Here is a 27848-nt window from a genome sequence, read left to right on the forward strand (position 1 = left end):
GATGGCATAACATAATAATCTTCTTGGTGATTGAATTCGTTATAAATTCCTTAGCAGTAAACATTCATGGAGTCACAATCAAAGTGAAGATACGAAAAAAAGGAAGGACAAGTTTGCTTGTCTGTATTTTTGTAAAATCTTAGTTATTGCTTTTAAAGAAATGCAATTTGGTTATGTAAGGCTTTTCTACCATGTTATTATAAAAATACAGAAAAGTTTAAAGGATTATGGAAGGGATGCCCTATACCCTCTACTTATATTCTACCATTACTTTTAAAGTATTTGCTTCATCACACATGGATCATCTATCCATCCTTCTATTTTTTCATGAATCTGTCTTTTTGATACATTCCTGGCTGATGTGTAGACAGCACACTTCAACCCTTCACCATGCATACCAAATTTATCCATAGTGTTTTGTTGTTGTTAAAATCAATGTAGCATTCTCTGTCTTGTCAAATGTATAATATACTTCCATGTAACTCAAACTCTGTAGACGATACAGACTAACTTGGAAAAATTTCCTCCCACCCCTTCCCCTAGGCTCTCTTGAATCTCCCTAAACTCAGAAGTAACCACTCTTCTGAGTTTTCTTTTTTAAATTAAAGATTAGTATTTCGTGTTTTAGAATATTATATATGTTGAAACATACGGCATGTACTCTGGTATAAGAGTTTTTTCACACAGCATAGTGTTTTGGGGTTTCATCCATATTGTTACGTATATCAGTAATTCTTTCCTTTTTATTAATGAGTTATGTTACATTGTAGGAAACCCACCACAGTTTATTTGTTTCTTGACTGTTTCCCGTTTTGGGCTATTATGAATAAAGCTGCTGAGAACAAGCCATTTACTTGCTGGGTATTTTCATTTGATTAACTCAGGAGCTTAAAAATTAGTATGTTCAAAAATTTTCTTAAAAAATTTTTTTTTGCTGTGCTGGGTCTTAGTTATGGCACTTGGGATCTTTGATTTTCTCTGTGGCATGTGAAATCTTCTTGTTGTGGTGTCTGAGATCTAGTTCCCTAAACAGGGATTGAACCTGGACCTCTGCATTGAGAGCATGGAGTCTCAGTCACTGGACCACCAGGGAAGTTCCCTAGTAAGTTCAAAATTGAGCTCACCCAGCTGTGTATTCTTCCCAAGTCCCTGTGTCAGTGAATGGCAGCAAGATTTACAGTGCTGTCCAAGTCATAACCTTGACTGCTCCCAGTCCCTGAGCTCCCACACATCATGAGATACAGAGTCCTGCCAGTACTGTCTTCATCACATTCAGTCACTTTGCTGTAGTGCCTAATCATGATCCTGTTTGAAGCCAGCACCATTTTAATCTCGGTTGCCAAAATAACCAACTAACTGGTCTCCTTGCTCCCTCTCTTGGCTCTCCCTCTATTACCTTCTCCAGACCACTGTCAGGGATCTTTCAAAAAATACACATTAAGTATACTACTTACCTGTTAAAAGATGAAGTTGTTTCCCATTGCTTTGAGGTAAAAAAGGAAAATCCTTACCATAGTTTTCAAGGTTCTGCATGATTTGACTTTCTCCTGGTTCTCATCTTTCTAACTACACTGGGTTTGCATGTCCCACATGCCTCATGCCTTAGACTTTATCCTCATCTGTCTTGAGTCAGTCTAATTGGATTACTCCCATTGACACACAGTTGTGTTCTAGTGTCTCCTATTTTATTTTGTCATTTTTTAAAAAATCAATTTTTATTGGAGTGTAGGTTTGCAATGTTGTGTTAGTTTCTTTCTTTTTTTTTTTGTGGTTGTGTTTTTATCTGCTAGTTTCTTTTTTTTTTTTTTCCATTTATTTTTATTAGTTGGAGGCTAATTACTTTACAGTATTGTAGTGGTTTTTGTCATACATTGACATGAATCAGCCATGGATTTACATGTATTCCCCATCCCGATCCCCCCTCCCACCTCCCTCTCCACCTGATTCCTCTGGGTCTTCCCAGTGCACCAGACCTGAGCACTTGTCTCATGCATCCAGCCTGGGCTGGTGATCTGTTTCACTATAGATAATATACATGTTTCGATGCTGTTCTCTCAGATCATCCCACCCTCCCCTTCTCCCACAGAGTCCAAAAGTCTGTTCTGTACATCTGTGTCTCTTTTTCTGTTTTGCATATAGGGTTATCATTACCATCTTTTAAAATTCCATATATATGTGTTAGTATACTGTAATGGTCTTTATCTTTCTGGCTTAACTTCACTCTGTATAATGGGCTCCAGTTTCATTCATCCCATTAGAACTGATTCAAATGAATTCTTTTTAATGGCTGAGTAATATTCCATGGTGTATATGTACCACAGTTTCCTTATCCATTTGTCTGCTGATGGACATCTAGGTTGCTTCCATGTCCTGGCTATTATAAATAGTGCTGCGATGAACATTGGGGTGCACGTGTCTCTTTCAGATCTGGTTTCCTCAGTGTGTATGCCCAGAAGTGGGATTGCTGGGTTATATGGCAGTTCTATTTCCATTTTTTTAAGAAATCTCCACACTGTTCTCCATAGTGGCTGTACTAGTTTGCATTCCCACCAACAGTGTAGGAGGGTTCCTTTTCTCCACATCCTCTCCAGCATTTATTGCTTGTAGACGTCTACTTTTGGATAGCAGCCATCCTGACTGGCGTGTAATGGTACCTCATTGTGGTTTTGATTTGCATTTCTCTAATAATGAGTGATGTTGAGCATCTTTTCATGTGTTTATTAGCCATCTGTATGTCTTCTTTGGAGGAATGTCTGTTTAGTTCTTTGGCCCATTTTTTGATTGGGTCATTTATTTTTCTGGAGTTGAGCTGCAGGAGTTGCTTGTATACTTTTGAGATTAATCCTTTGTCTCTTGCTTCATTTGCTGTTATTTTCTCCCATTCTGAAGACTGTTTTTTCACCTTGCTTATAGTTTCCTTTGTTGTGCAAAAGTTTTTAGGTTTAATTAGGTCCCATTTGTTTAGTTTTGCTTTTATTTCCAATATTCTGGGAGGTGGGTCATAGAGGATCTAGCTGTGATTTATGTCGGAGAGTGTTTTGCCTGTGTTCTCCTCTAGGAGTTTTATAGTTTCTGGTCTTACATTTATATCTTTAATCCATTTTGAGTTTATTTTTGTGTATGGTGTTAGAAAGTGTTCTAGTTTCATTCTTTTACAAGTGGTTGATCAGTTTTCCCAGCACCACTTGTTAAAGAGGTTGTCTTTTTTCCACTGCATATTCTTGCCTCCTTTGTCGACGATAAGGTGTCCATAGGTTCGTGGATTTATCTCTGGGCTTTCTATTCTGTTCCATTGATCTATATTTCTGTCTTTGTGCCAATACCATACTGTCTTGATGACTGTGGCTTTGTAGTTTAGTCTGAAGTCAGGCAGGTTGATTCCTCCAGTTCCATTCTTCTTTCTCAAGATTACTTAGGCTATTCAAGGTTTTTTGTATTTCCATACAAATTGTGAAATTATTTGTTCTAGTTCTGTGAAAAATACTGTTGGTAGCTTGATAGGGATTACATTGAATCTATAGATTGCTTTGGGTAGTATAGCCATTTTGACAATATTGATTCTTCCAATCCATGAACACGGTATATTTCTCCATCTGTTTGTGTCCTCTTTGATTTCTTTCATCAGTATTTTATAGTTTTCTATGTATAGGTCTTTTGTTTCTTTAGGTAGATATACTCTTAAGTGTTTTACTTTTTGTTGCAGTGGTGAATGGTATTGTTTCCTTAATTTCTCTTTCTGTTTTCTCATTGTTGGTGTATAGGAATGCAAGGGATTTCTGTGTGTTAATTTTATATCCTGCAACTTTACTATATTCGTTGATTAGCTCTAGTAATTTTCTGGTAGAGTCTTTAGGGTTTTCTATGTAGAGGATCATGTCATCTGCAAACAGCGAGAGTTTCACTACTTCTTTTCCTATCTGGATTCCTTTTACTTATTTTTCTGCTCTGATTGCTGTGGCCAACACTTCCAAAACTACGTTGAATAGTAGTGGTGAGAGTGGGCACCCTTGAGCAAGACTCATTAAGAAACAAAGGGAGAAGAACCAAATTAACAACATTAGAAATGAAAATGGAGAGATCACGACAGACAACACTGAAATACAAAGGATCATAAGAGACCACTGCCACTAGCTCTATGCCAATAAAATGGACAACTCAGAAGAAATGGACAAATTCTTAGAAAAGTATAACTTTCCAAAACTGAACCAGAAAGAAACAGAAGATCTTAACAGACCCATCACAAGCACAGAAATCGAAACTGTAATCAGAAATCTTCCAGGAAACAAAAACCCAGGACCAGATGGCTTCACAGCTGAATTCTACCAAAAATTTAGAGAAGAGCTAACACTCATCTTACCCCAACACTTCCGGAAAATTCCAGAAGAAGGTAAACTTCCAAACTCATTCTATGAGGCCATCATCACCCTAATTCCAAAACCAGACAAAGATGCCACAAAAAAAGAAAACTACAGGCCAATATCACTGATGAACATAGATGCAAAAATCCTTAACAACATTCTAGCAAACAGAATCCAACAACATATTAGAAAGATCATACATCATGACCAAGTGGGCTTTATCCCAGGAACGCAAGGATTCTTTAATATCCGCAAATCAATCAATGTAATACATCACATTAACAAATTGAAAGATGAAAACCATATGATTATCTCAATAGATGCAGAAAAAGCCTTTGACAAAATTCAACATCCATTTACGATTAAAACTCTCCAGAAAGCAGGAATAGAAGGAACATACCTCAACATAATAAAAGCTATATATGACAAACCCATGGCAAGCATCACCCTCAATGGTGAAAAATTGAAAGCATTTCCCCTGTTGTGTTAGTTTCTATACATGTATCCCCTCCCTTTTGGACTTCTTTCCTGTTCAGGTCACTGCAGTGCATTAAGTATAGTTCCTGGGGCCATATACTATATTCTCACTAGTTATTTACCTTATTTATAGTATCAATAGTGTACCTGCTTACACTAGTCGTTGGAAGAACTGTTGCTGAAACTGAAGCTCCAATACTTTGGCTGCCTGATGCAAAAAGCAAACTCTTTGAAGAAGACTCTGATATAGGGTAAGATTGAAGGCAACAGGAGAAGAGGGCAGCACAGGATGAGATGGTTAGATAGCAGCACTCACTCACTGGACATGAATTTGAGCAAACTTCAGGAGACAGTGGAGGACAGAGGAGCCTGGTGTGCTGCAGTCCATGGGGTTGCAGAGAGTCAGACACGACTTAGCGACTGAATGACAACAGCAAGCAGTAGGATATGTGTGTCAGTCCCAACCTCCCAGTTCCTCCCACCACCACTCCTTTCCCTCTTGATACCCATATGTTTGTTCTCTACATTTGTGTCTCTATTTCTGCTTTACAAATAAGATCATATATATCATTTTCCTAGATTCCACATATATGTGTTAATACTTGTTTTTTTCTAACTTCACTCTGTGTGACACTCTGTACATCCATCCATGTCTCTACAAATGATCAAATTTCATTCCTTTTTATGGCTGATTAATATTCCATTATATAAAGATACCGCATCTTTTTTTTATCTGTTACTCTGTTGATGAACACTTACAATGATTCCATGACCTGGCTGTTGTAAGTAGTGTTGCAGTGAACCTTGGGGTGCATGTATCTTTTTGAATTATGGTTTTCTCTGGGTATATGCCCAGTATTAGAATTGCTGGGTTGTATGGTGGCTCTATGTTTGATTTCTAAGGAATTTCCGTACTCTTCTCCATAGTGATTATATCAATTTACACTGTCATCAAGTAGTGTCTCTCATTTTAAAGACAGACAAAAACTGCCTGTATTAGTTGGGATTAGAATTGTCTGTAGAAACAGACAACAAAAACAAAGCAAAATGAATGATATATTGTTTAAGAAAAGATGGAAGCTTATTTTCCCTTAAAGAATTGTGTAGCAGGGCAGTGCAAATCTGGGAGGTGCCGGTGCTCCCTCAAGAACGCAGTAAACCACGTCGATTCTGCCTGTACAGTTTCCTGCTTGCAGGCGATAGCCTTTATCTTCATAATCCAAGTTGGAACTTTAGACATCACAGTCCAAAGAGAAGGATGGAAGACAGACAAAGGTCATCCATTTCTCAGAATCTGCTATCATTTCCCTGGGCAGAACTGAGTTACCTGACCGTGCCAGTTCTTCAAACAAGGCAGAGTACTTATTTTAGGTGTCCATGTGCCCAGTTAAAAATTGGAGGTTCTATTTGGGAGAAAGTGGACATTGGGCTAGGCTATTAGCAACTGCTGTATCTCCCTTGAGCCTACATTACCCTCCAGCCACTGTCTTTCTTTTCTGCTTCTTTTTAGAATTAAAACTTGAAAGAGTTTTCTATTAATAATGCTATCCTTCAGAATCCCTTCTCTTCTCAACTCACCACATCTCTTGTACTCAGCCTTCCATGGAGTTGGTTGTGTCAGATTACCTGTGGTCTCCATGTTTCAAGAATACAAGGAATATGTCAAAGTCTTAGCGCCTCAGTAGCTTTCAGTTCTTTTCTTTTTCCCTTGAGGGACTCTCCTGTAGGCAGATGTCTTGAATTTTTCATTCATCTTCTGTGGCTTTGTCACTCGCCATCTTCCTGGAAGCTCCTTGTCTCCTATTTTTTCAGCATCTCCTATTCTACCCAATGCCTGAATGCTGGAATTTTTCAAGGTTTAGTTTAAAAAAAAAAAATTACAGTGATAAATACATATCATAAAACTAATCATAAAAATTTTACCATTTGAACATGGTGCTAGGTACATACATACACATTGCTGTACAACCATCATCACCATCCACAGGCAGTACTTTTTCAACTTCCCAAAGTGAACCTCTATAACCTTTGAGCAATAACTACTCATCTCCCACACCTCCAGGTCCTTACGACTGACTCCCTTTCTATTTTGTCTCCTTGAATTCTCAAGGCTGGTTTGGTGCCTAAATTAGGAGAACTTTTATTTCTTCTTTGTGTTCTTCCTGCGTGGGAGAATCAGTTTCCATGACCTTAAATATCATCTATAGAAATCCAAATTTATATTTGTGATTAGATTTTCCCTTTGATCACTAGATCCTTGTAACTTTAGCTTGATATTTCCACTTGGATGGAAATCCACTTCAGTGGTTTATAGACTTTAAAAATATAACCTGTCTAAACCTTAAGTATTTTTAAAAATATATGTATTATAACTGCATTGGTATATTTTTCTTCTTCTTATTGTTTGACCATGTCAGGCAGCAGGCGGGATCTTAGTGCCCCAACCAAGAATGGAACCTGTACCCCCTGTATTGGGAGTATAGAGTCTTAACCACTGAACCACCAAGGAAGTCCCTAAACCTTAACTCTTATTTTCTCAGTCTCATTTGTTCTTCTCCTTTCTTCTAAGCTCAGTGATGGCACCAGCCATCCAGTTATTTATACTGGAGACTGTTTGATTATTTCGTAACTTCCTTTCCCTCACACCTCGATCAATTCTGTCAGTGGTCTTGTGAGTTCTATGCTCAGTACATGTTGATTTGTTTCACTTTTCTTCATTCTACCTTCCAAAACCTTCTCCATGTTCTTCATCTCTTGCCTGATAAGAGATGTGTTGTCCAGCTCATCTTTCTAACTCATCTCTCTGCTCCCAGTCCTGCTCCCTTTAATGTGTTCTTTTAAACACAAATAAAGCCAAGTTCCTCTAATGCTTAAACCCCTTCATTGCCTTCCTAATGTGCTTAGAATCTAAGATCTGAACTCCCTACCTTGGCTTTCCTGACTTTGTGTAAGTTGGCCCTTACTGCTCTCTCCATGTCATATGTCACTTTCTGCCTCCAGTCTGGTCTTCTTTCAGTTCCTTTAACACTGAGCTCCCCCTGCTTCAGGGCTTTTCATGCTTGTCTTTTACTCTCTGCTCGCAGTGTTCTGTATACTTTTTTAAAATTTATTTATTTATGGCTGCGCCGAGTCTTCATTGCTGCACAGGGCCTTCCTTGGCTGCAATGAGCAGGGGTGACTCTGGTTGTGGTGTACGAGCTTCTCTCGGTGAGGCCTCTCTTGCTGGGACCCCAGACTCTGGGCTCGTTAGTTGTGGCGCCCAGGCTTAGCTGCCCTGCGGTCTGTGAAATCTTCCCAGGCCAAGGCCAGTCCTCGGTCCCCTGCATTGGCAGGTGGATTCTTAACCACGAGACCACCAGGGACGTCCTGTATATATTAGCATCCTCCAGGTCTTGGGGTCAGTGACCCTGTGGAGACCCAGAGAGATGGTCCTAGCCAGTATAAAGTACAAACCCTCTTTCTGTTCTGATTCAGAGCATCTTGTTCTTTTTAACCCCTCCCGCATGTTAAACGATGATTTTTCCCCCCATTCTTTCTTCATTTACCCCAGTGTATTTATTTTATTATTATTTTGTTATTAATTTGTTGCTTTCGCCCAGTAGATTGTAAATGTGATTAGGGACTGTTTAAATTCTATTCCCTATGACATACCTAATGTTTAACCCAGTGACTGGCACATATTTGGCAGGCAGTACATACTTGTGTGTGAATAAAATCTGATCCCTCTCCCTGGCATGGTTTGTGTTATACCCCCTTGTGTGATCTGGATGGTTTGTGTTACCATGCTTCATATTGTGACTCCCTTGTTGAAGGTTGCTTTTCCTGGTTAATAGACTTTGTGGCATGTCTATTATATATATATATATACCATCAGATGGTATCACTGCAACTTTTAAGTTTCTTTTGTGAAAATTTTTACGTCTTGTAATCATGCATTGAAAAGCGTTGTTTGGCTGGTTGTTTTCTGGACTACTGTCAGCCTCATGAGAGCAGTGGCATCAATCGTTGTCTCCCATTGATGAACATCTTGCTCCACACTCACTTTGTTTCATAAGTGAGTTTATAGTGATGAAAATATACCTCACCAACTGGTTGACATTTCACAGTATGATAGTTATATGCTGTTTAATCAGATGGGACTAGGTGTTGGAGGTTGAGGATAAATGGAGAGAATCTTAATTTCTTGAAACCAGCCTTTGGAAAACTGAGTGATTTTTTTAACTGGATTCTCCTTAGATGTTAAAGAACCTAAAATTTTTAAGGGAAAAACTGTTTTGAAAATGTCACTCTAAAAATCACATGAAGACATCAGAGATAATGCAAATGCAATTCTGTGCTGTTGAGGGCTAATGAAATCCTTGTCCATCTGCATGTTTGTCTTTCCAAGTCTCCCTTGTGACATCATTAGTGAACTTAAGCCTCCAGAGAAGCTCCTTTGGAAAATTTCATAATCAATTAAATTCATTTTTGAAATGTGTAAATTCTTTGAATATTACTCATAACTTTTTATGGGCTCCACACATTTTCCTATATGAGACAGATTTAAAATTGCTTTTGCAGAAAAATGCATTTGGAGTACAGTAGATATTTTCTACTGTGATGTACAAATTCAATGAGTAACACTTTTTTCTGGCACCTTCTTGGAGGAAATGATTTCCAACATTAATTCAGGAAAGTCTTCTGGTTTTAAAAATCCTACCGTGTTCAAGGGGATTCACCTTGTGTTAATTGGCCTCAGTTTCTCAGCAGCTTTTAGCCCTGGGCCTCCCCACTGTATACCCTTGACCAAAAGTCAGGTGCTGGGCTGTAAAGCTGTCTGTTCATTCCTTCTTTCTACAGTCAAAGCACAGCTAGTTATAAAATGTGTGGGGCACCAGCTTTCGTGATTCTGGCAGAAGCACCATTACTCACTCTTTTGAGTATTTCCACATTTCTAACAGTTTTTCTGTAACACATTTCAGATAAACAGAAAATGAATAGATAGCTTCCTGGTTGTATGTGACATACAGGAGTGTGTAGGCCATATTGTGTTCCTTTGATATGAATTATGTGTCTGCCAACATTTTAAAATTAAAGAGATTTTACATAGCAGTCTGGTTTGGTAGCTTTTCTTCAAAAGCCTGAAAGACTGGCGGCTTTGGGCAGCTCTTGCATGCTAGTGGAGGCTGGTGTTAGCAGCGGCCACCTTGGGCAGGACAGTGGTCTCCTGCTTGGTACTCCCTCCCACTGCAGCACCCTGTTATTTTGCTGACACTGAGGTCAAGTGTCAGTTATCACTTTCCCTTGTTGTACTGTGGATTTTCTCACAGTAGGATAAAATCATTTTTTGTATTGTGGCCAATCAAGGGGAAATGTGAATGAGAGGTGGACAGTGAATTCCAAGGAAATGAGAGGAGATATATTTGGGAAAACAAATAACTTTCATCTATTCTTTTCTTCTGTGGAATGTGTATTTGAATTAAAAGCTTGCAATATGCTTATTCATTTTAAAAAGTTTTATGCCTGACTTCTGTAAACAAATGAGTTAGGGACTCTTGATTAGATGTATGGTTCTATAAAAAGAAAGTGAGTCCACCTTTAGGTCCCTCAAAGATCAGTATTTTGATTTTCTAGAAGCTTACAGATCTCTTGGAATGAAACCCCCAGATATCCTCTCATTAAGGTAAGCTGTTACTGGCTTTCCAAATAATTAGACCTTATAGGAATTGGCAAGTTTGTTATAAGTAAAACATATTTTGCCCTGAGGATTTTATATTCTAAAAAGGAGATTGGGCCATTTGAAAATAGTACTATCACGTAACTGGCCTCAGAGAGACAGTAAAATCCACTTGCAATGCGGGAGACCTGGGTTCGATCCCTAGGTTGGGATACTACCCACTGTAGTATTCTGGCATGGAGAATTCCATAGACTGTACTTGGGGTTGCAAAGAGTCAGACATGACTGAGTGACTTTCACTTTCACTTTCATTTTTCAGAGAGACAGTATAAGCTCTGAGGAGGGAAAGATTGATTACATCTGATTGACGGAATCGTGATGTTGCTTTTATGTTTTGTGTTGAACAACAGGTAGAAAGTCAGCAGCAGGAGACAGTGAGGCTGTCCAGCAGTGTGATTAAAAGAAAAGAATTTTAAGGGTCAGGTGTGGATAGGACAGTGGCTAGAGAGGTTGATGAAAGTAGAGGAATTTGAGGAGAAGTAAAACTAAAAAAGGTGGGTCAAGGCCTGGTTTTGGACAGTCTTAAATTTTAGGCCACGAAGTTTATGCCTAAATTAAAGGACCATGAATAAGCACTGGCTGATTTTTGAATTACAAGAAAGACATCTTAGAGCCTGTGACTTGAGTGGGAGAAGACTGGAAGTGCTCTCATCAGTGGGGAAACCCATATTGTGGAGCCCATTTTGTGGAAATGTTCCCGGGAGCCATGATTTGGATGGAAGCTTATCTTAGATTCTGGATGCAGATTTGGAGAGAGAATCACTAGGTTGATGCAACTTATTGGAGAGGGTAGTGTAGGGGATGGGCAGCAGGGAGGGAGGAGTGGAGGGGATAAACTTTTGAACAGATGATGTCTTCTGGCATTTTAAAATTTTTCCTTTGGCTTCTTAATTGACCCAATATTTGCTCAGTAGTTTAGTCTCCACACATTTGTGGTTTTTTCAGCTTTCTTCTCATAGTTGATTTCTAGTTTCATACCATTGTGACTAGAAAAGATGCTTGATATGATTTCAGTCTTCAAAATTTTTTAACAGTTGTTTTGTGTTCGAAGATATGGTCTGTCATTGAGAATATGCATTTGAGAAGATTGTACATTCTGCTGCATTTGGATATATAAATGTTCTGAATCATGTTCTGCATTTGGTATGTTCTATACAATTCTATTAAGTCCATTTAGTCTAATGTTTTATGTAAGACTGCTGTTTCTTTGTTGACTTTCTGTCTTGATGATCTATCCCTTGATGTAAGTATAGTATTAAAGTACCCTACTGTTATTGCATTGCTGTCAATTTCCTCCTGTAGGTCTGTAAATAATTGCTTTATATATTTTAGAGCTCCTAAGTTAGGTTATATATATTGATAACTGTTATTCTTTTTGATGGCTTGTCATCCTTTTCATCCAGCTTTGTCTCTTGGCGCCCTTTTTGGCTTGAAGTCCATTTTATCTGACACGAGTATGACTCTGCTCTCTTTCTTGGGCTGTCATTTGGTTGGAAGATCACCTTTCAAGCCTTTACTTTGAGCCTATGTTTGTCTTTAGAACTGAGATGATTATCCTAGGGGAAACATATGGCCGAGTGTTGTTTTTTAATCCATCTAATCACTTCATGACTTTGGATTGGTGAATTCAATCAATTTACATTTAGGGTGACTATTGATAAATACTTAGTACTGACATTTTATCTTTTGTTTTCTGGTTGCTCTGTATTTCCTTTTTTCTTTTTCCTTGTGTTTCTGTCTGCCATTTTAGTTTAGCAGTTTTCTATAATTTTTTCTCAGTTTTCTCTTTTATGTTTCATGTCTTTGCTCTAGGTTTTTTTTAAAAAATTGATTTATATTTTAATTGGGGGCTAATTACAGTATTGTGGTGGTTTTTGCCATACGTTGCCATGAATCAGCCACAGGTATATATGTGTCTCCCCATCTCAAACCCCCTTCCCACCTCCCTCCCCATCCCGTCCGTCTGGGTTGTCCCAGTGCACTGGCTTTGAATGCCCTATCTGCTCTAGATTTTTTTATGTGGTTACTGAGATGTGTACAAAATGTCTCAAAGCTAGAATAGCCTTTTTTATGCTGATTGCATCTTATCTTCATTTACCTCTGTGTGTTCTGTTCTTTTTCTTTTCCTCTTTTATGTTTTTGTTGTCACAAGTTATCACTTTTTATGTTGTGAGTTTGTTACCAAAATGACTATATGTGTGTGTGTGTGTATATATATTTTACTGCTCCCCCTCCTTTAACCTTTATATTATAATTGTTTAACAATCTATTTTGATAAAAGTTGAATTTTTCTGATTTTTCCTGTCTGATCAACACCTTACTCAGGTTTGTGTACTTCTGCCTTTTCATTTCAGGTAGAAGAGCTCCTTTCAACATTTCTTATAAGGCAGGTCTGGTGATGTGAACTCCCTCAAAGTATGTTTACTGGGAAAACCTTTATTTCTCCTAAAAACCTGAAGGATAACTTTGCTGGATATTCTTGGATGAGAGTATTTTATCTTTGAGTAATTAGAGTATAGTATATCATTCTACTGTCTTGGCCTGTAGGGTGCCTGATAAAAAATCTGATGATAGCCTAATGGAGTTTCTTTGTAGGCTACTGGCTTTTTCTTCTCTGGTTGCCTTTAAAATTCATTCTTTGTCATGGATTTTTGATAGTTTTAATATAATGTGTCCTGGTGGAGGTCTTTTTACTTCATTAGATATTAGATATTCTTCTGGCTTAATTGACTTGCATATCCAGTTTCTTCCCCAGGTTTGGGAAGTTCTCAGCAATTATTTGTTTAAATAAACTTTCTGCTCCTTTCTCTCTCTCTTCTCTTTCTGGGATACCCATTATCCTTATATTGCCCTTTAAACACATCTTGCCCTTCCTAGTGGACAGTTCTTTTAGAATTTCCTCATTAAAAAAAATCATAACTCTCTTTCCTACCTGAGTCATTTCTAGGTTTCTATATTCAGGTTCACTGATTCTGTCTCCCATATGATCTGCTCTGTTTCCAGTGCTTCCTAATACATTAAAAAAAGTCTCGTTTATTGGCTTCTGCAGCTCCAGAATTTCTGTTTGGATTTTTACTATTTCAGAGTTTCAGTATTTTTGGCAAAGTATTGTTTCTGTTCATTAACTTTATTCCTGAGCTCAATGAACTGCCTTTCTGAATCTTCTTATAGTTCATTAAGTTTCTTCATGACAGCTATTTTGAATTCTCTTGTCATTTAGAGTTCAGTATTCAGACTTTAAGTTTGATTATGGAGAATAGTCATTTTTTGTGTATATGTGATGCTATGTGTCATGATTTTTTTGTGGTGCTTCGTGAGTTGTTCCTCTGCTAGTGCTTTTTACCTTTGTTTAGGTAAAGCTTTTTTCATTCAATTCTAATTCAACAGGTTGGTAGGTAGAGGCTTTTCTTTTGTTTTTCAGTAGGTGGCGATGTATCACAAGTTTTGGATTTCTCCTACCTGAGTTGCCTGTGGCTGTGTTTGAGAATTGGCACTTTCCATCCTCTGCTGCCTCTCTGGCAGAGGGGTTGCCTGGTGCCGCATTGTCGTTGTGTGTGCCTCTGGGATTGCTGGTGCTTTGCTGCTGCTGGTGTCACTGCTGGGAACCCTGGGGTGATGGGCACTCCCACCATGTCTGGGGTCCCCTGCGTTGCAGCAGCTGCTGTGGTGGGGTAGTAGGAAGGATAGGGAGGTGAGCTGGATGCTTCTGCTATAGCTAGGGTTGTTGGGTTCACGGCACTGTTGCTGTGAGCAAGGGGCTGGAGACGCGGGCATTGCAGCAGCTGGAGGAACTGTGCTGCAGGTCCTACTGTTACTGATGTGGCTGCCACCCAGTTCCCTGGCTTGGGGTGCTGTTGGAGCTGGCCTCCTGCATCTGGGTTCTCTGCAATTGCAGGCTCAGCTGCCATGGCTGGGTGATGGGCATCACGGGCACTGCCTCTGCTCTTCCCCTGGTTCCACCTCCTCCATGTGTTCTAGTCCACCCACCTTTAGGTGTGTAGATGTGTGCAAGTCTCCAGCATCCTGGTGTATTGGGCAGAGAAACCTTTTTTGAGTTATGGATGTTTTACTGTTGTAGATTAAAAGAGGAGAGACAAAGGGTGTGTCTCATGCCACCATGATGCTGATGTCACTTCATTTTAACCGTTTTTAATTGTATCTTTCTGTGGTATTAAGTACACTCATTAATGTTGCTCACGGGATCCAATACTTTGGCCACCTGATGTGAAGAGCCGACTCATTGGAAAAGACCCTGATGCTGGGAAAGATTGATGACAAGAGGAGATGGGGGTGACAGAGGATGAGATGGTTGGACCTACTCAATGGACATGAGTTTCAGCAAACTCTGGGAGATAGTGAAGCCTGGCGTGCTGCAGTCCGTGGAGTTGCAGAGAGTCAGACACGACTTAGTGACTGAACAACAACAGCAACAATGTTGTTCAGTCATCACCACCATCTGTCTCCATAGTTCTTTTCATCTAGTAGAAGTGAAACTCTGTACCTGTTAAGAAGTTGCTCATCAAAGACAGTTGGAAGATATAACTTTCTGAAACTTTCATCATTTAGAGAGCTTCCCAGAAATCACTCTGCATATGACCATCTCTTTTTATTAAACACCAATAGATGCTCTATAAAGAAAATAATTTGCCATAGAAAATATCTTTATAGCAGGTAACAGCTATTGAGCTGAAATGCCTTCTTTACACACACTTCCTCTAAACCTCACACCAGTCCAGTGTCTCTACAGTGCAGTGAAGTGCCAGGATCCATAGCAATGAATAAGGAACACTTCCTGGTGTTCAGAAGTTTACAGTCAAGTTCAGGGACACAGATAGACCAACCGAGGCAGTGGGCTGGGTGCTGGCACAGGGCCACTCACAAGGGGGGCTCTGGCTCCTACTGTGAAAGGTTGGGGTTGGAGGTAAAGTTAGTAAAGGGCTCCCCAAAATACAGCCTGCAGAGTCACTCAAGTCCTGACAGCCAAGTGAAAGCCAATTTATGAAGGGGCTTATCAGTCACTAAATGAGGGCAGGAAGGCCCAATCAGGAAGACTTTCTTATGGGTCATGTTTTATCACCTACTAGTTCTAGCTACTGTACACGTATGTTCAAAGTGACTAAAATTAGATAGAAAATTTTCCTCTAAATTGGCTAAGATAGCTTAAGAGAGAAAATGGGAAATTAAGATCTTACTATCATACTGGTGGGGAAGCACAAAGAGAATAATCTATATACTTTTGTGAATTAAATAATTTGGCCATGTAATCCAGTAGATAATATCAGGTGCCATAATTATAATACTTAATAAAGAAGTTTCCTTGTCAAAGATGATTGGAAGACATAACTTCCTGATATCTTAATCATTTGGAGAGCTTCCCAGAAAGCATCCTGAGTTCAGAGGCAGAATTACAGCACTAGGCAAGTCTGAGGCTCTGTTACTAGCATGTTTGGCTTAAAAAGATGCCCTAAGTGGTCGTCAGAACAAGTAGATAGGGGAACTGGCAAAGATGAGCTCAGGAAGCTTGTGGCTGAAATCAAAGAAGCCACAAAACCTCCGAGAAGAAAATGAGTATCTTACATCTCAAGAAAAAAGAACACAAAAATCCTAAAGTGAGTTCCAGCTAGTTTTTTCTTTTTAATCTTATTATGGCCCTTGTTTCCACTTTCACAAAACCAAAGCTCAAAGAAGAAACTACTAATTTTGAATCATGTTCTACAGACATTAAATCACACCTTAAATATATTACAGACTTGTTTTAACCCATAATTCTGGATGCTATAACCTTAACAAAGCAGCTAATGAATGGAGGTCAGAGATACAGTGAAAGGCAAAAATAAGACCTAGAAAGTTTACAGGTGAATTCCACACTTTTTAAAAAAGATGTTCCAGGGCTACCAGATAAGCCCTGACCTAAGGGCTTATCTTCCTTTTCACAGAGTTGAACAACTGCTTGGGTGTAGACACAAGTGATGTCAAAGTCGCTGAGGAGACTGGGCTGTGGATGCAACAAGTTCCTAGCACATCTAAAGGGTCTCTACGTAGGGAAAGGAGATGAAAGGAGTGACTATCACAGGAACTACAGGCAGTCTCTCACTATCTTCATAAAATCCAGGCATATTTAATAGAGAACCGTAGAACTAAAGTGACATTTTTTTTTTTTTAAGCAGGAAAGAGGAACTCTGGAGGAGTTCATTCTGTGGATTTTATAATGTATGAGAACACTGATATCTTTCCAGAAGATGTTTTTTTCTACAAATGAATTAATTCCTACAAAACTTCGCAAAGAAATCAATTCCCAGAAAACCGTGATATACCCTAATTTTTAAAAATTGTTTTAAATTAATTTTTAAAGAATTTGTGCCTGCTCCCTGTGGCAAATGGGATCTTTGTTCCCCGACCAGGGATCAAACCCATGCCCCCTGCATTTAGAAGGCGGAGTCTTAACCACTGGACTGCCAGGGAAGTCCCTACATCCTAATTTTTAAGCAAATCAGGATGATATCCAAAAACTTTCATTTGCGTTCAAGGAATAATTTCAATTAAATGACCAACTCTGACCAACCTCTTTACAAAAAATAAGTTGTTGATATTCCCCAGTTGTGCGAAATTTGAACTGAAAGCTGGGAAACCTGCCTAAAAACACTAGTGCTTCCAAGTGAAACTAAATCTATAAATACTCTGATGTCAGTTAAGCCAGGAATGCCTGGGTATGCAAAACCACAAAACTTTTGAGAAGAAAATGACTATCTTCTGTCTCAGGGGAAAAAAAAATCCTAAAATGAATTCCAGCTAGTTTCCCCCCCCCCCCCCCAGTTGTATTATTGTTCTGGTTTCCATCTTCACAAAATCAGACCTTGAAGAACAAATATCTGATGTTGAGTCATTTTCAATAAATATTAAATGACACCTCAAATATTTTAAAGACTTGTTCTAACCCATAATTCTGGATGCTTTGTGTTTATATCTCAACTAGGTCAATGTTAGCTTCTGAATATCTTCACTCTCACAAGAATCTCTTCTCAATTCTACTAATTTCTGCCAGGTTATAATAGGCAGCAATTCTATATGTCATAGAGAGAGAGGAGATTTTGGAGGAGTCGATCTAAAAATGCGATTATTTGAAAAATATCTCTTAAATTTCTGTCATTAGACTTGTACTGACTACTTACAGGGAATTAATCATTAAAATCTAACTTAATTCTTATGCTAATCTCAGATGTGATGAATTCCAAATATTTATGGTAGAAAATGGAGGAGGAAATGGCAATTCACTCCAGTATATGCCTGGAGAATTCCATGGATAGAGGAGTCTAACAAGCTACAGTCCATGGGGTCGCAAAGATTCGAACACAACTAAGTGAATGAGCACATATAGTAACAAAAGTATTTGACCTAATACAAATTTTTAAATATATGAAGCAACTGAAATTAAGATGATCGATATTAGAAAGAACACCTATTTTATCTTCAAAGGTTACTTCTTCATCATGAAAAATCTGTTGCAAATAGAATGCTATATGTAGTTATGACTGATTTGAGGTGTTGTACAGCAGAAACCAACATGACATTGTAAAGCAATTATGCTCTAATGGAAAAAAACAGAAATCTATGGATAGATAACAGTTTTGGAAGCTAAAGAGCCATCTTAAAGTTCTAATTCACATTTGCTTTTCACAAACAGGGAGTAATTTCCCTGATCAAAGAGTAACAGCACTGCTTCTTATATTAAAAAGGTATCTAATAAAAATGGAACCATATATTCTTACTTTGATTTTAGTTTTGGGGGAATAAGGGAAGGAAAGGAAGGTAACATTTATATAAGCTGGAATATGGAAGCTTTTTTTGATTGGAAGAAAGTTCTATCAGCTATTGAAAAAAATGTCATCTCAGATGTACATGGAATCATTTAAATAATCTCACTTTCCTTAAATAACTTGCCAAAATTAGAATAAAATAAACAAGATAACCTAATCAAATTCCACAAGTAGCTTCATTCATGATAAAAAATAATCTCCATTTATATTCTTCAATAATAAGTCATAGATTTTTTTTTCCCTCTCCAACAAATTCCACATTAGTGCACCATGTGAAAAGAGAACATGTCTACAAATGCTCACTATACTACACATTCTGAGAGTCTGAAGCAATTATAGGATAATATCTTACAGATGAAGGAAACCTTTGCTAAACCAACAACATTCTACTATGTGCTTATTTCACCGAATTCTTCAATCCAGACGTAAAGCTAAAAATCCACAGGTAAGTAATCAGCATCTCAGATCAACCCGAGACAAATCTATTTATGCTGACTTTACTTGAAATATTTATTTTTGAACCAGGAAAAGAATGCTTGACATTTATACTCTAAGCTATTGAAAATTCATCCTTCAAAATGGCTACCAGCTGGTTACCACCTGCAGCCTGCTTCTCTAAGAGACCGACTCCTGTATGCTCTATTTTCCCTGTATTAATATCGATGGAGAAATAAGGTCCACCTTCACAGAGGAGGCTGCTTGAAGTCACTTCATGTACTGACAGCTTATGAGTCAATTTGCTGAACTTCACCATGAAGGGAGCTAAGTGAGAAAATAGCAACTAGAAGCCACTGAAAGGTGGAGTTGGAAAACCAGTGAAGTCTCACATGAGGGGGTGTCTAAAAGCTGAGGAGGGGACTTCCTGGTGGTCAGTGGTTAAGAGTCTTGAGCTTTCACTGCAGGGGACACAAGTTCAATCCCTGGCTGGGGACCTAAGACATGCCATGCGGTGTGTCAAAATAAATAAAAGCTGGAGATATTGATTTTGCTGAGACATTAAAGGTCTTTGTTATATTTCATTTTAAACCCAAGAAACGTATCTCAATAATTTAGTTATTCATCATCCCCAGAACATCTGCTCACATTTGCCTGATGTTAACATATACTTTCCATGTACTCCACACTTGAAGTGCAAGGCACGCAGTTTCTTTTTTTTTTTCATTTATTTTTATTAGTTGGAGGCTAATTACTTTACAGTATTGTAGTGGTTTTTGCCATACATTGACATGAATCAGCCATGGATTTACATGTATTCCCCATGCCGATCCCCCTCCCACCTCCCTCTCCACCCGATCCCTCTGGGTCTTCCCAGTGCACCAGCCCTGAGCCCTTGTCTCATGCATCCAGCCTGGGCTGGTGATCTGTTTCACCTTTGGTAGTATACTTGTTTCAATGCTATTCTCTCAGAACATCCCACCCTCGCCTTCTCCCACAGAGTCCCAAAGTCTGTTCTGTACATCTGTGTCTTTTTCTGTTTTGCATATAGGGTTATCGTTACCATCTTTTAAAATTCCATATATATGAGTTAGTATACTGTATTGGTCTTTATGTTTCTGGCTTACTTCATTCTGTATAATGGGCTCCAATTTCATCCATCTCATTAGAACTGATTCAAATGAATTCTTTTTAATGGTTGAGTAATATTCCATGGTGTATATGTACCACAGCTTTCTTACCCATTCGTCTGCTGATGGGCATCTAGGTTGCTTCCATGTCCTGGCTATTATAAACAGTGCTCCGATGAACATTGGGGTACACGTGTCTCTTTCAGATCTGGTTTCCTCAGTGTGTATGCCCAGCAGTGGGATTGCTGGGTCATATGGCAGTCTAATTCCAGTTTTTTAAGGAATCTCCACACTGTTCTCCATAGTGGCTGTACTAGTTTGCATTCCCACCAACAGTGTAAGAGGGTTCCCTTTTCTCCACACCCTCTCCAGCGTTTATTGCTTGTAGACTTTTGGATAGCAGCCATCCTGACTGGCGTGTAATGGTACCTCATTGTGGCTTTGATTTGCATTTCATTATCAGATGAGTGATGTTGAGCATCTTTTCATGTGTTTGTTAGCCATCTGTATGTCTTCTTTGGAGGAATGTCTGTTTAGTTCTTTGGCCCATTTTTTGATTGGGTCATTTATTTTTCTGGAATTGAGCTGCAGGAGTTGCTTGTGTATTTTTGAGATTAATCCTTTGTCTGTTACTTTGTTTGCTATTATTTTCTTCCATTCTGAAGGCTGTCTTTTCACCTTACTTATAGTTTTCTTTGTTGTGCAAAAGCTTTTAAGTTTCATTAGGTCCCATTTGTTTATTTTTGCTTTTATTTCCAACATTCTGGGAAGTGGGTCGTAGAGGATCCTACTGTGATTTATGTCGGAGAGTGTTTTGCCTATGTTCTCCTCGAGGAGTTTTATAGTTTCTGGTCTTACATTTCGATCTTTAATCCATTTTGAGTTTATTTTTGTGTATGGTGTTAGAAGATGTTCTAGTTTCTTTCTTTTACAAGTGGTTGACCAGTTTTCCCAGCACCACTTGTTAAAGAGGTTGTCTTTTTTCCATTGTATATTCTTGCCTCCTTTGTCGACGATAAGGTGTCCATAGGTTTGTGGATTTATCTCTGGGCTTTCTATTCTGTTCCATTGATCTATATTTCTGTCTTTGAAGGCATGCAGTTTCAATCTCTAGTCTGGGAACTAAGACCTAACATGCCACACAGCAAAAAAAAAAAAAAAAAAAAAAAATGGTATCCATAGAGACAGTCTTGGCTTTGCACTGTTTTGATACACAGATTTTAGTTACCACAGTTCAGATAGTGGTGCTGTGGTGCTGGAGAAGACTCTTGAGAGCTCCCTGAAAAGCAAGGAGATCAAATCAGTCAATCCTAAAGGAAATCAACCCTGAATATTCATTGGAAGGACTGATGCTGAAGCTCCAATACCTTGGCCACCTGATGTGATGAGTCTACTCATTGGAAAAGATCCTGATGCTGGGAAAGATTGAAGGCAGGAGGAAAAGGGGATGACAGAGGATGAGATGCCCTGGGAGATGGTGAAGGACAGGAAGCCTGGAGTGCTGTAGTCCATGGGGTTGCAAAGAGTTGGATGTGACTTAGCAACTGAACAACAGCAGCTCAGTTAAACACCACCAAACCCCCAACAACACAAGTTTGCATTCCAGTTACCAACGTCTAGTCACTGTGATTTTGTGTAGCTACATCAAATAGAAATTCCCCTGCCAGCTCTTCAGTATACAAATCACTACATATGTAACAGATGTTCAGCTTGATCAGTGGCCAGTCACGCTGCTTCTTTCAAAGTCTGTCTGTGGTTACTCACACGACATCTGTAATCAGTTCACATACAGACAGCAAAGCAAGGAATGGTGCTGACTTTCTGTCTTCCAGTGATAAAACCAAAGGACATAAAAATGGATAACCCAAAGTGAAAACTCCTCAGCAAAGATGAAAGTGAAGCAAAGAAGCAAAATATTATACTGCTGGAACTGTAATTTAAATCCGGTGTCAATGGGGATAGTATCAATAGCTAACAGTGAGAATTTTGACACTGATGCTGTATGGGAGACTCTGAATACACAACCAGAGGAACTTAGCGAAGACAAAAGTAACAATATCAAAGAATGAACACAGTCATGACAAAAAGGATGAAGATGTCCCAAAGGAGATGATACCAGCCAAATAACTCACATTAAAAAAAAAAAAAAACTTTGGGAAGGGGTTTCCCTGGTGGCTTAGTGGTAAAGAATCCATCTGGAAATACAGGAGACACACATTTGATCCCCGATCTGGAAAGATCCCACATGCCGCAGAGCAGCTGAGCCTGTGCACCACAGCTATTGAGACTGTTCTAGAGCCCGGAAGCTGCAACTACTGAAGCCCACGTGACTAGAGCCCATGCTTGCAACAAGAGAAGCCACCACAATGAGGAGCCCATGCGTAGCTAGAGAATGACCCTCGCTCACCACAACTAGAGAAAAGCCTTTGCAGCAATGAAGACTCAGCACAAAAATTAATGATTTAAAAAAACTCAGAAATTTCACAACTTTGAAAGTACAAAGGATAAGCTGTTGGAATTTGATTCAGACTTAAGACTATCATAATTCAAGGCACAGAAAAGATGCTATCTCAATACTGTAAGTTACGCAATAAAAAGACACCTAGCGCTGTTGCACGGAGAAGGCAATGGCACCCCACTCCAGTACTCTTGCCTGGAAAATCCCATGGACGGAGGAGCCTGGTAGGCTGCAGTCCATGGGGTCGCGAAGAGTTAGGGTCCCACATTACTATACAAGGTGAAGACTACTTTTTAATGCCCCACTGAAAATCACAGATAAGGGGTTTTAAACTATTCACACTATAGGCAAGTTAGAGCTCATTTATTTCAGAAAGTAAAAAGAACTCTTACTTATCAATTAAAACTTAGATGAAATGTGCCCTCCACTGTGAAAACTCCTCCAGCTTTCCCAGGCAAAGTTCAGCTCTCTCATCCCATCCCCATTCTCACCTTGGTGTGACAACATTATAGTGCTTATTTCTTTGCTGAGATTACCAATCCCATAAATGAGTTGGGCACTTGGTAGCCAACAGCTGTATTTTGATTTTTTTCGTGGGTGTACGGTCTAGATAACTTTATATTTTTAAACTTTTTAAAATTTATTTTTATTGAAGTATAGTTGAAGAACAATGTTAATTACTGCTGTATAGCAAAATGACTCAATTATACACATATACATTCTTTTTCAGGTTCTTTTTCATTATGGTTTATCATAGGATATTGAATATAGTTTCCTGTGTTATAGTAGGGCCTTGTTTATCCATTCTTCATTCGCATCTGCTAATCCCAAACTCCCAATCCAACCCTCTCCCACCCTCCACTCCTTCAGTAACCACCAGACTGTTCTCTATATCCTGTATTCCGTTTCTGTTTCATAGATAGGTTCATTTGTGTCATATTTTAGACTCCACATATAAGTGATATCATATGCTATTAGGATCTCAATAAGCATTGGTAAAGTAATTACCAGTGATGAGGAAGAAATTATGAAGGGAACAGAAAATGTTTCCTTTATGTGAGATTTTCCAATTACACAGCACATGGTGTAGCACAGATAACAGCCATTTCATCTACCAAGTCTCTTTAACTCATACAAAATATGATATTTTTGAGAAGTATGCTTGTCAGAATAAATGAACTGAGTGAAAATTCATGAAGTGAAAGTAAATTCTAAATCACTGACAAGATTCCTTCTCCCAGGGTACAGCTGTATTATAATAGAGAAAAAAACTCTCCAACCAAAATGTCTGGAGTTGTGGGCTAAGTACAGTGAATGGCAAGTTGGGCCAAGTGTAGGCTATAGACAGCAGCAAGCCTAACTTCTGTCATTTCTCTTCCAGCCTATGGCTGGCACCAGCTTGGGGAAAGGGGACACGCCCCACCCCCAATTTTAAAGACAAGCCAAGTTTTCACATTAAATCTGATTTCTAAACGTTGGCACCTATTTCAATAACGTAAAAAACATTTTGTGGGGGAAAAAGCATGGTTCTCATTTCTTAATCTGTGCTCCAAACCATGGAGAATTTTCACGGGATGTGTGCTCAGTCGCTTCAGCTGTGTCCACCTCTGTGTGACCCCATGTACTGTAGCCTGCCAGCTCCTCTGTCCGTGGGATTCTCCAAGGCAAGAATACTGGAGTGGGTTGCCATGCCCTCCTCCAGGGGATCTTCCCAACCCAGGGATCGACCTCATGGTTTCTCCTGCGTCTTCTGCATCACGGGCAGATTCTTTACCAATGAGCCACTTGGGAAGTCCTTTCATGGGGTATGAGTCCATTATTTCTGATGACCTATGTTAGTAAAAACCTGGGTTTTTGGTTCCCCTGGGACATACGGACCTATGATTCTTAAGACTATTTCACTCTCCAAGTATCCCTTTATTCCTCAGAAAGATTAACCAAATCTCTTTCTGACATCATGGGTAACTCTGAAGAGATTTATTAAACTTGAACTATCAGAGTTAGTTCACTCTAATTGTTGTATAACTTGAGTGCAACAGTATATAAATGGGGGAAAGCATAACACTATTGATATATGTAATAAAATCAAGTTACCGAGCACTGACTATTAATTTCCTAGCCTCTGATTTTTCACATGCCTGGTTAACTCCAGTTACAAGAATCTACATTATAGGCTTTTTTAGACAATACATTTTACCACCCCGCTCATTTTAATCTTCTCAAAGTCAACAATCTTACTTAGCTCAGTAACCTCCAATGGCACTGATGTTGTTAAGGAATAAAAGATCAACATAACACAACAGCAGCTCTATAATAGTGTCCCTGAGACATCAAAGAGATAAAATTCCATGCAGGCTATGCTATTGCAACAACTCTAAACGGAGTGTGTTCAGTGGATGAATATGAAAAAGCTTCATTTCTCTTTCATGTTGAGTGGCCTGTGTGAGTTGTCAAGGGGCTTGGTTCTACACACTGAGAGACCTGAGCTAAATGGAGGCGCTTCCATATTATAGTTGCCCATCTGGAATCCATGGCCTCCTAAGTCTCCCTTTGGGAGAAAAACAGGAAGAACCCTACATCAATATTTTACTGCCTTGGCGTAGAAGAAAAACACGCTACTTCCCCCACAGCTCATTGACCATGACTGTGTGTACATCTCTGCCAAACTCAAACGGAGCTGGGACATGCAGGAGGCAATTAGAATACTTGGTGGGCACTGCTGTCTCACCTGCCAGATAGTTCTTTAAAAGCTTCATTGTCCCATGGTCGAAGAACTTATTACAAAGTGAAACCTCCCCTTACTCTTTTTTTTTTAAAATAATCCAGACCCATACACATAGCCTTTTAAGCATATCTTCACTTCGGTATCTCACTAGCTTCTTAGACATGTTTAAACTGAACACAATCTTCTCCTTGCAGCGTGACATTGTAAGTTGCCTAACCAGGATCCAAATATCAACACAATTGTCTAAGAGTGCTGCCACTCCCATTGCCAGAGGTTAGTTTAAAAACCAGCATGTTAAGACTCAACAACAAAAAATACAAATAACTTCATCCAAAAATGGGCAAAGAACTTGAAAAGACATTTCTCCAACAAAGATATATAAATAGTTAATAAGTATATAAAAAGATGCTCAATATCATTGATCATTAGGGAAGTGCAAATCAAAAGTACTGATATGAGATACCACCTCATACCCATTAGAATAGCTTACTATCAAAACACATACACGCACACAGAAAGTAACAAGTGTTGGTAAGGATGTGGATAAAATGAAACCCTCGTGCCCTATAGGTGAGAATATAAAATGGCACAGTTGCTGTAGAAAACACTATGATACTTCCTCAAAATAGTAAAAATAGAATTAGCATATGATTTAGCACTTCTGGGTACATATCAAAAAGAACTTAAATCAGGGACTCAAAGAGATATTTGTACAACGATCAACCATGTTCTCAGTAGCGCTATTCAAGGTAGCTCAAATATGGAAGCAACCCTAGTGTCCATCATTGGATGAATAGATAAGCAAAATGTGGCTTATATATACAATGGAATAGTATGCAACCTTAAAAAGGAAGGAAATTCTAACATATACTACAACATGGATAAACCTTGAGGACATTATGCTAGGTGGAATAAGTCAGCCACTAAAATACATATACTATGTGCTTCCCTTTAAATGAGAAACGCAGAGTCAAAATAGAGAGAGAGAAAGTAGGATGGTGGTTTCCAGGGGCTGCAGGGAGAAAGCAATGCTTTCTTGTCTGTCTCTGCAAAGTAAAAGCTGTCTAGACCCTGCACACAGCAAGCCCAGATTTATCTGGATAAATGAATGTCCCTAACACCCTTAGGAAGTAGATTTCTTTATTCCTCAAACAGCTGGGATGGAACAGAGTAGGGATAAAAACTTTAGACAGCTGACAAAGACTGGCCTTTTAACCACCATACTATATGGAATATAGGACCTCTCTCTTTTAAAAACTGTGTCTAACACATTTGAAAATATGCTTTAGAATTTATGCAGACTGATTGGTTTTAACAACCTGCAAATATTTATCAAAAACCTACTTCAGTGCCATAGTTATAATACTTAATAAAGAAGTTGTTAAGAAACAAGTAAACACAGAAAATAGAATCTCAGATTGTGATAAGGGTTAGGAGAAAGATAAACGTGGAGAGGTGGTTTGGGGTGGTGCATGTGCCGGGGCTGGGGGGAAGCTGGGAGAGGTGGGGGGGGGGGCGTAGGGCCCTGAGTGATATCATATGATATTTGTCTTTTAGTAGTTATAGATAACTACTGAGGACCTATTGTACAACACAGGGAATTCTACTCAATACTCTTTAATGACCTATATGGGAAAAGAATCTAAAACAGAGTAGATACATGTGAAACTGATTCACTTTGCTGTACACTTCACACTAACACAACATTGCACATCAACTCCAATAAAATTTTTTTGAAAAATATGGATTTAGAGTTAAGTTTAGAAATTAATAAGTTCATATTTCTAACTTGTTTAGAAATACATTCTCATATTTCATGGAGAAGACAATGAAACCCATGAATAGGATAGCATAGATAGGAGGAGTAGAGGCAGGGGCCGGATCTGGAGAGTTGGGGCAATGAGCTTGCCCACCTGCAGGACCAGGGCAGCCCCTCAACTTTGTGAAGACAGTGTGACTTTAGTTTTGTTTTTCAGTTTTAAATAGAGACAAAGGTATAGAAGTACAAACGCCGTGATAAATGGCAAGTGAGTAATACACAATGACAAGAAGGGCAAGCGGCTTGGGATCTCATTGTGGGAGACCCAGTGGGAGCTGGTGGAGGGGACAGCCCAGGGTCTCCTGACCCTGGGTAAAGGGGGCATCTGGTCCTCAGGGCCAGCTGAGCGTTGCCATGTGGGGTGTGGGCTCCAGATGCTAACTCTGCCACATTTTCCAGAGAAGCAGAAGCCTGAATGTCTATGTGAAATTCCCAGATTTAAAAATGTTGGCTCAGATTTTAAAAAACCTTATAGTGGGTGGACAACATGCCTTTGTGGGCTGCCAGCCTGAAACATCTGCTGCAAGCCCTTTGCTGCTGTGATAAAAGGGATTAAATGAAGAATGATGCATGCTAACATGTTAACCATTTAGCCTTATGCCCAGAACATAGCCAGTACAGCGGGAGAAGAGGTACTTTTTATTAACTACATTGTTCATGCGTTTCATTGCCTTTGCCATTAATTTGTTTAGTTACCTCTAAATCATATGAAAAATTAAATATTATCCCACTCAAGTGACTTACAAGTGGTAGTTGCTGTGATTTGCCTATGAATTTGGTCAGTTGTTGGCTTTATTCGTTTGTTGAATGAATTTTATATTCATGGTATGAAAGTTGACAATAGTCTAGGCTAATTTGTGTGATAATAGAAAGGATGGGCATTTCTTGGTGATTCACTCTTCTCTCATTTACTGTG

General features: G+C 39.0%; 1 protein-coding gene across 7 annotated transcripts in view; it reads left to right on the top strand.

Moving 5' to 3' along the window:
- The window catches only part of BICC1 (BicC family RNA binding protein 1), a 477034-nt gene that overhangs the window by 284345 nt on the left and 164841 nt on the right, over window positions 1-27848 (top strand). The window contains exon 1 of one of the 7 annotated variants that reach the window (XM_065922372.1): window positions 18742-18810. The exons of the other annotated variants lie outside the window; for them this stretch is intronic. Within the exon in view, the coding sequence (XP_065778444.1) occupies window positions 18757-18810 (54 nt within the window). The 5' untranslated portion in view covers window positions 18742-18756. Of the gene's footprint in view, window positions 1-18741; window positions 18811-27848 lie in introns of those variants that run through there. 7 annotated transcript variants of the gene reach the window in all.

Source organism: Muntiacus reevesi, chromosome 2 (genome assembly GCF_963930625.1).
Source record: "Muntiacus reevesi chromosome 2, mMunRee1.1, whole genome shotgun sequence".
In the NCBI taxonomy this organism is placed as follows: Eukaryota; Metazoa; Chordata; class Mammalia; order Artiodactyla; family Cervidae; genus Muntiacus; species Muntiacus reevesi.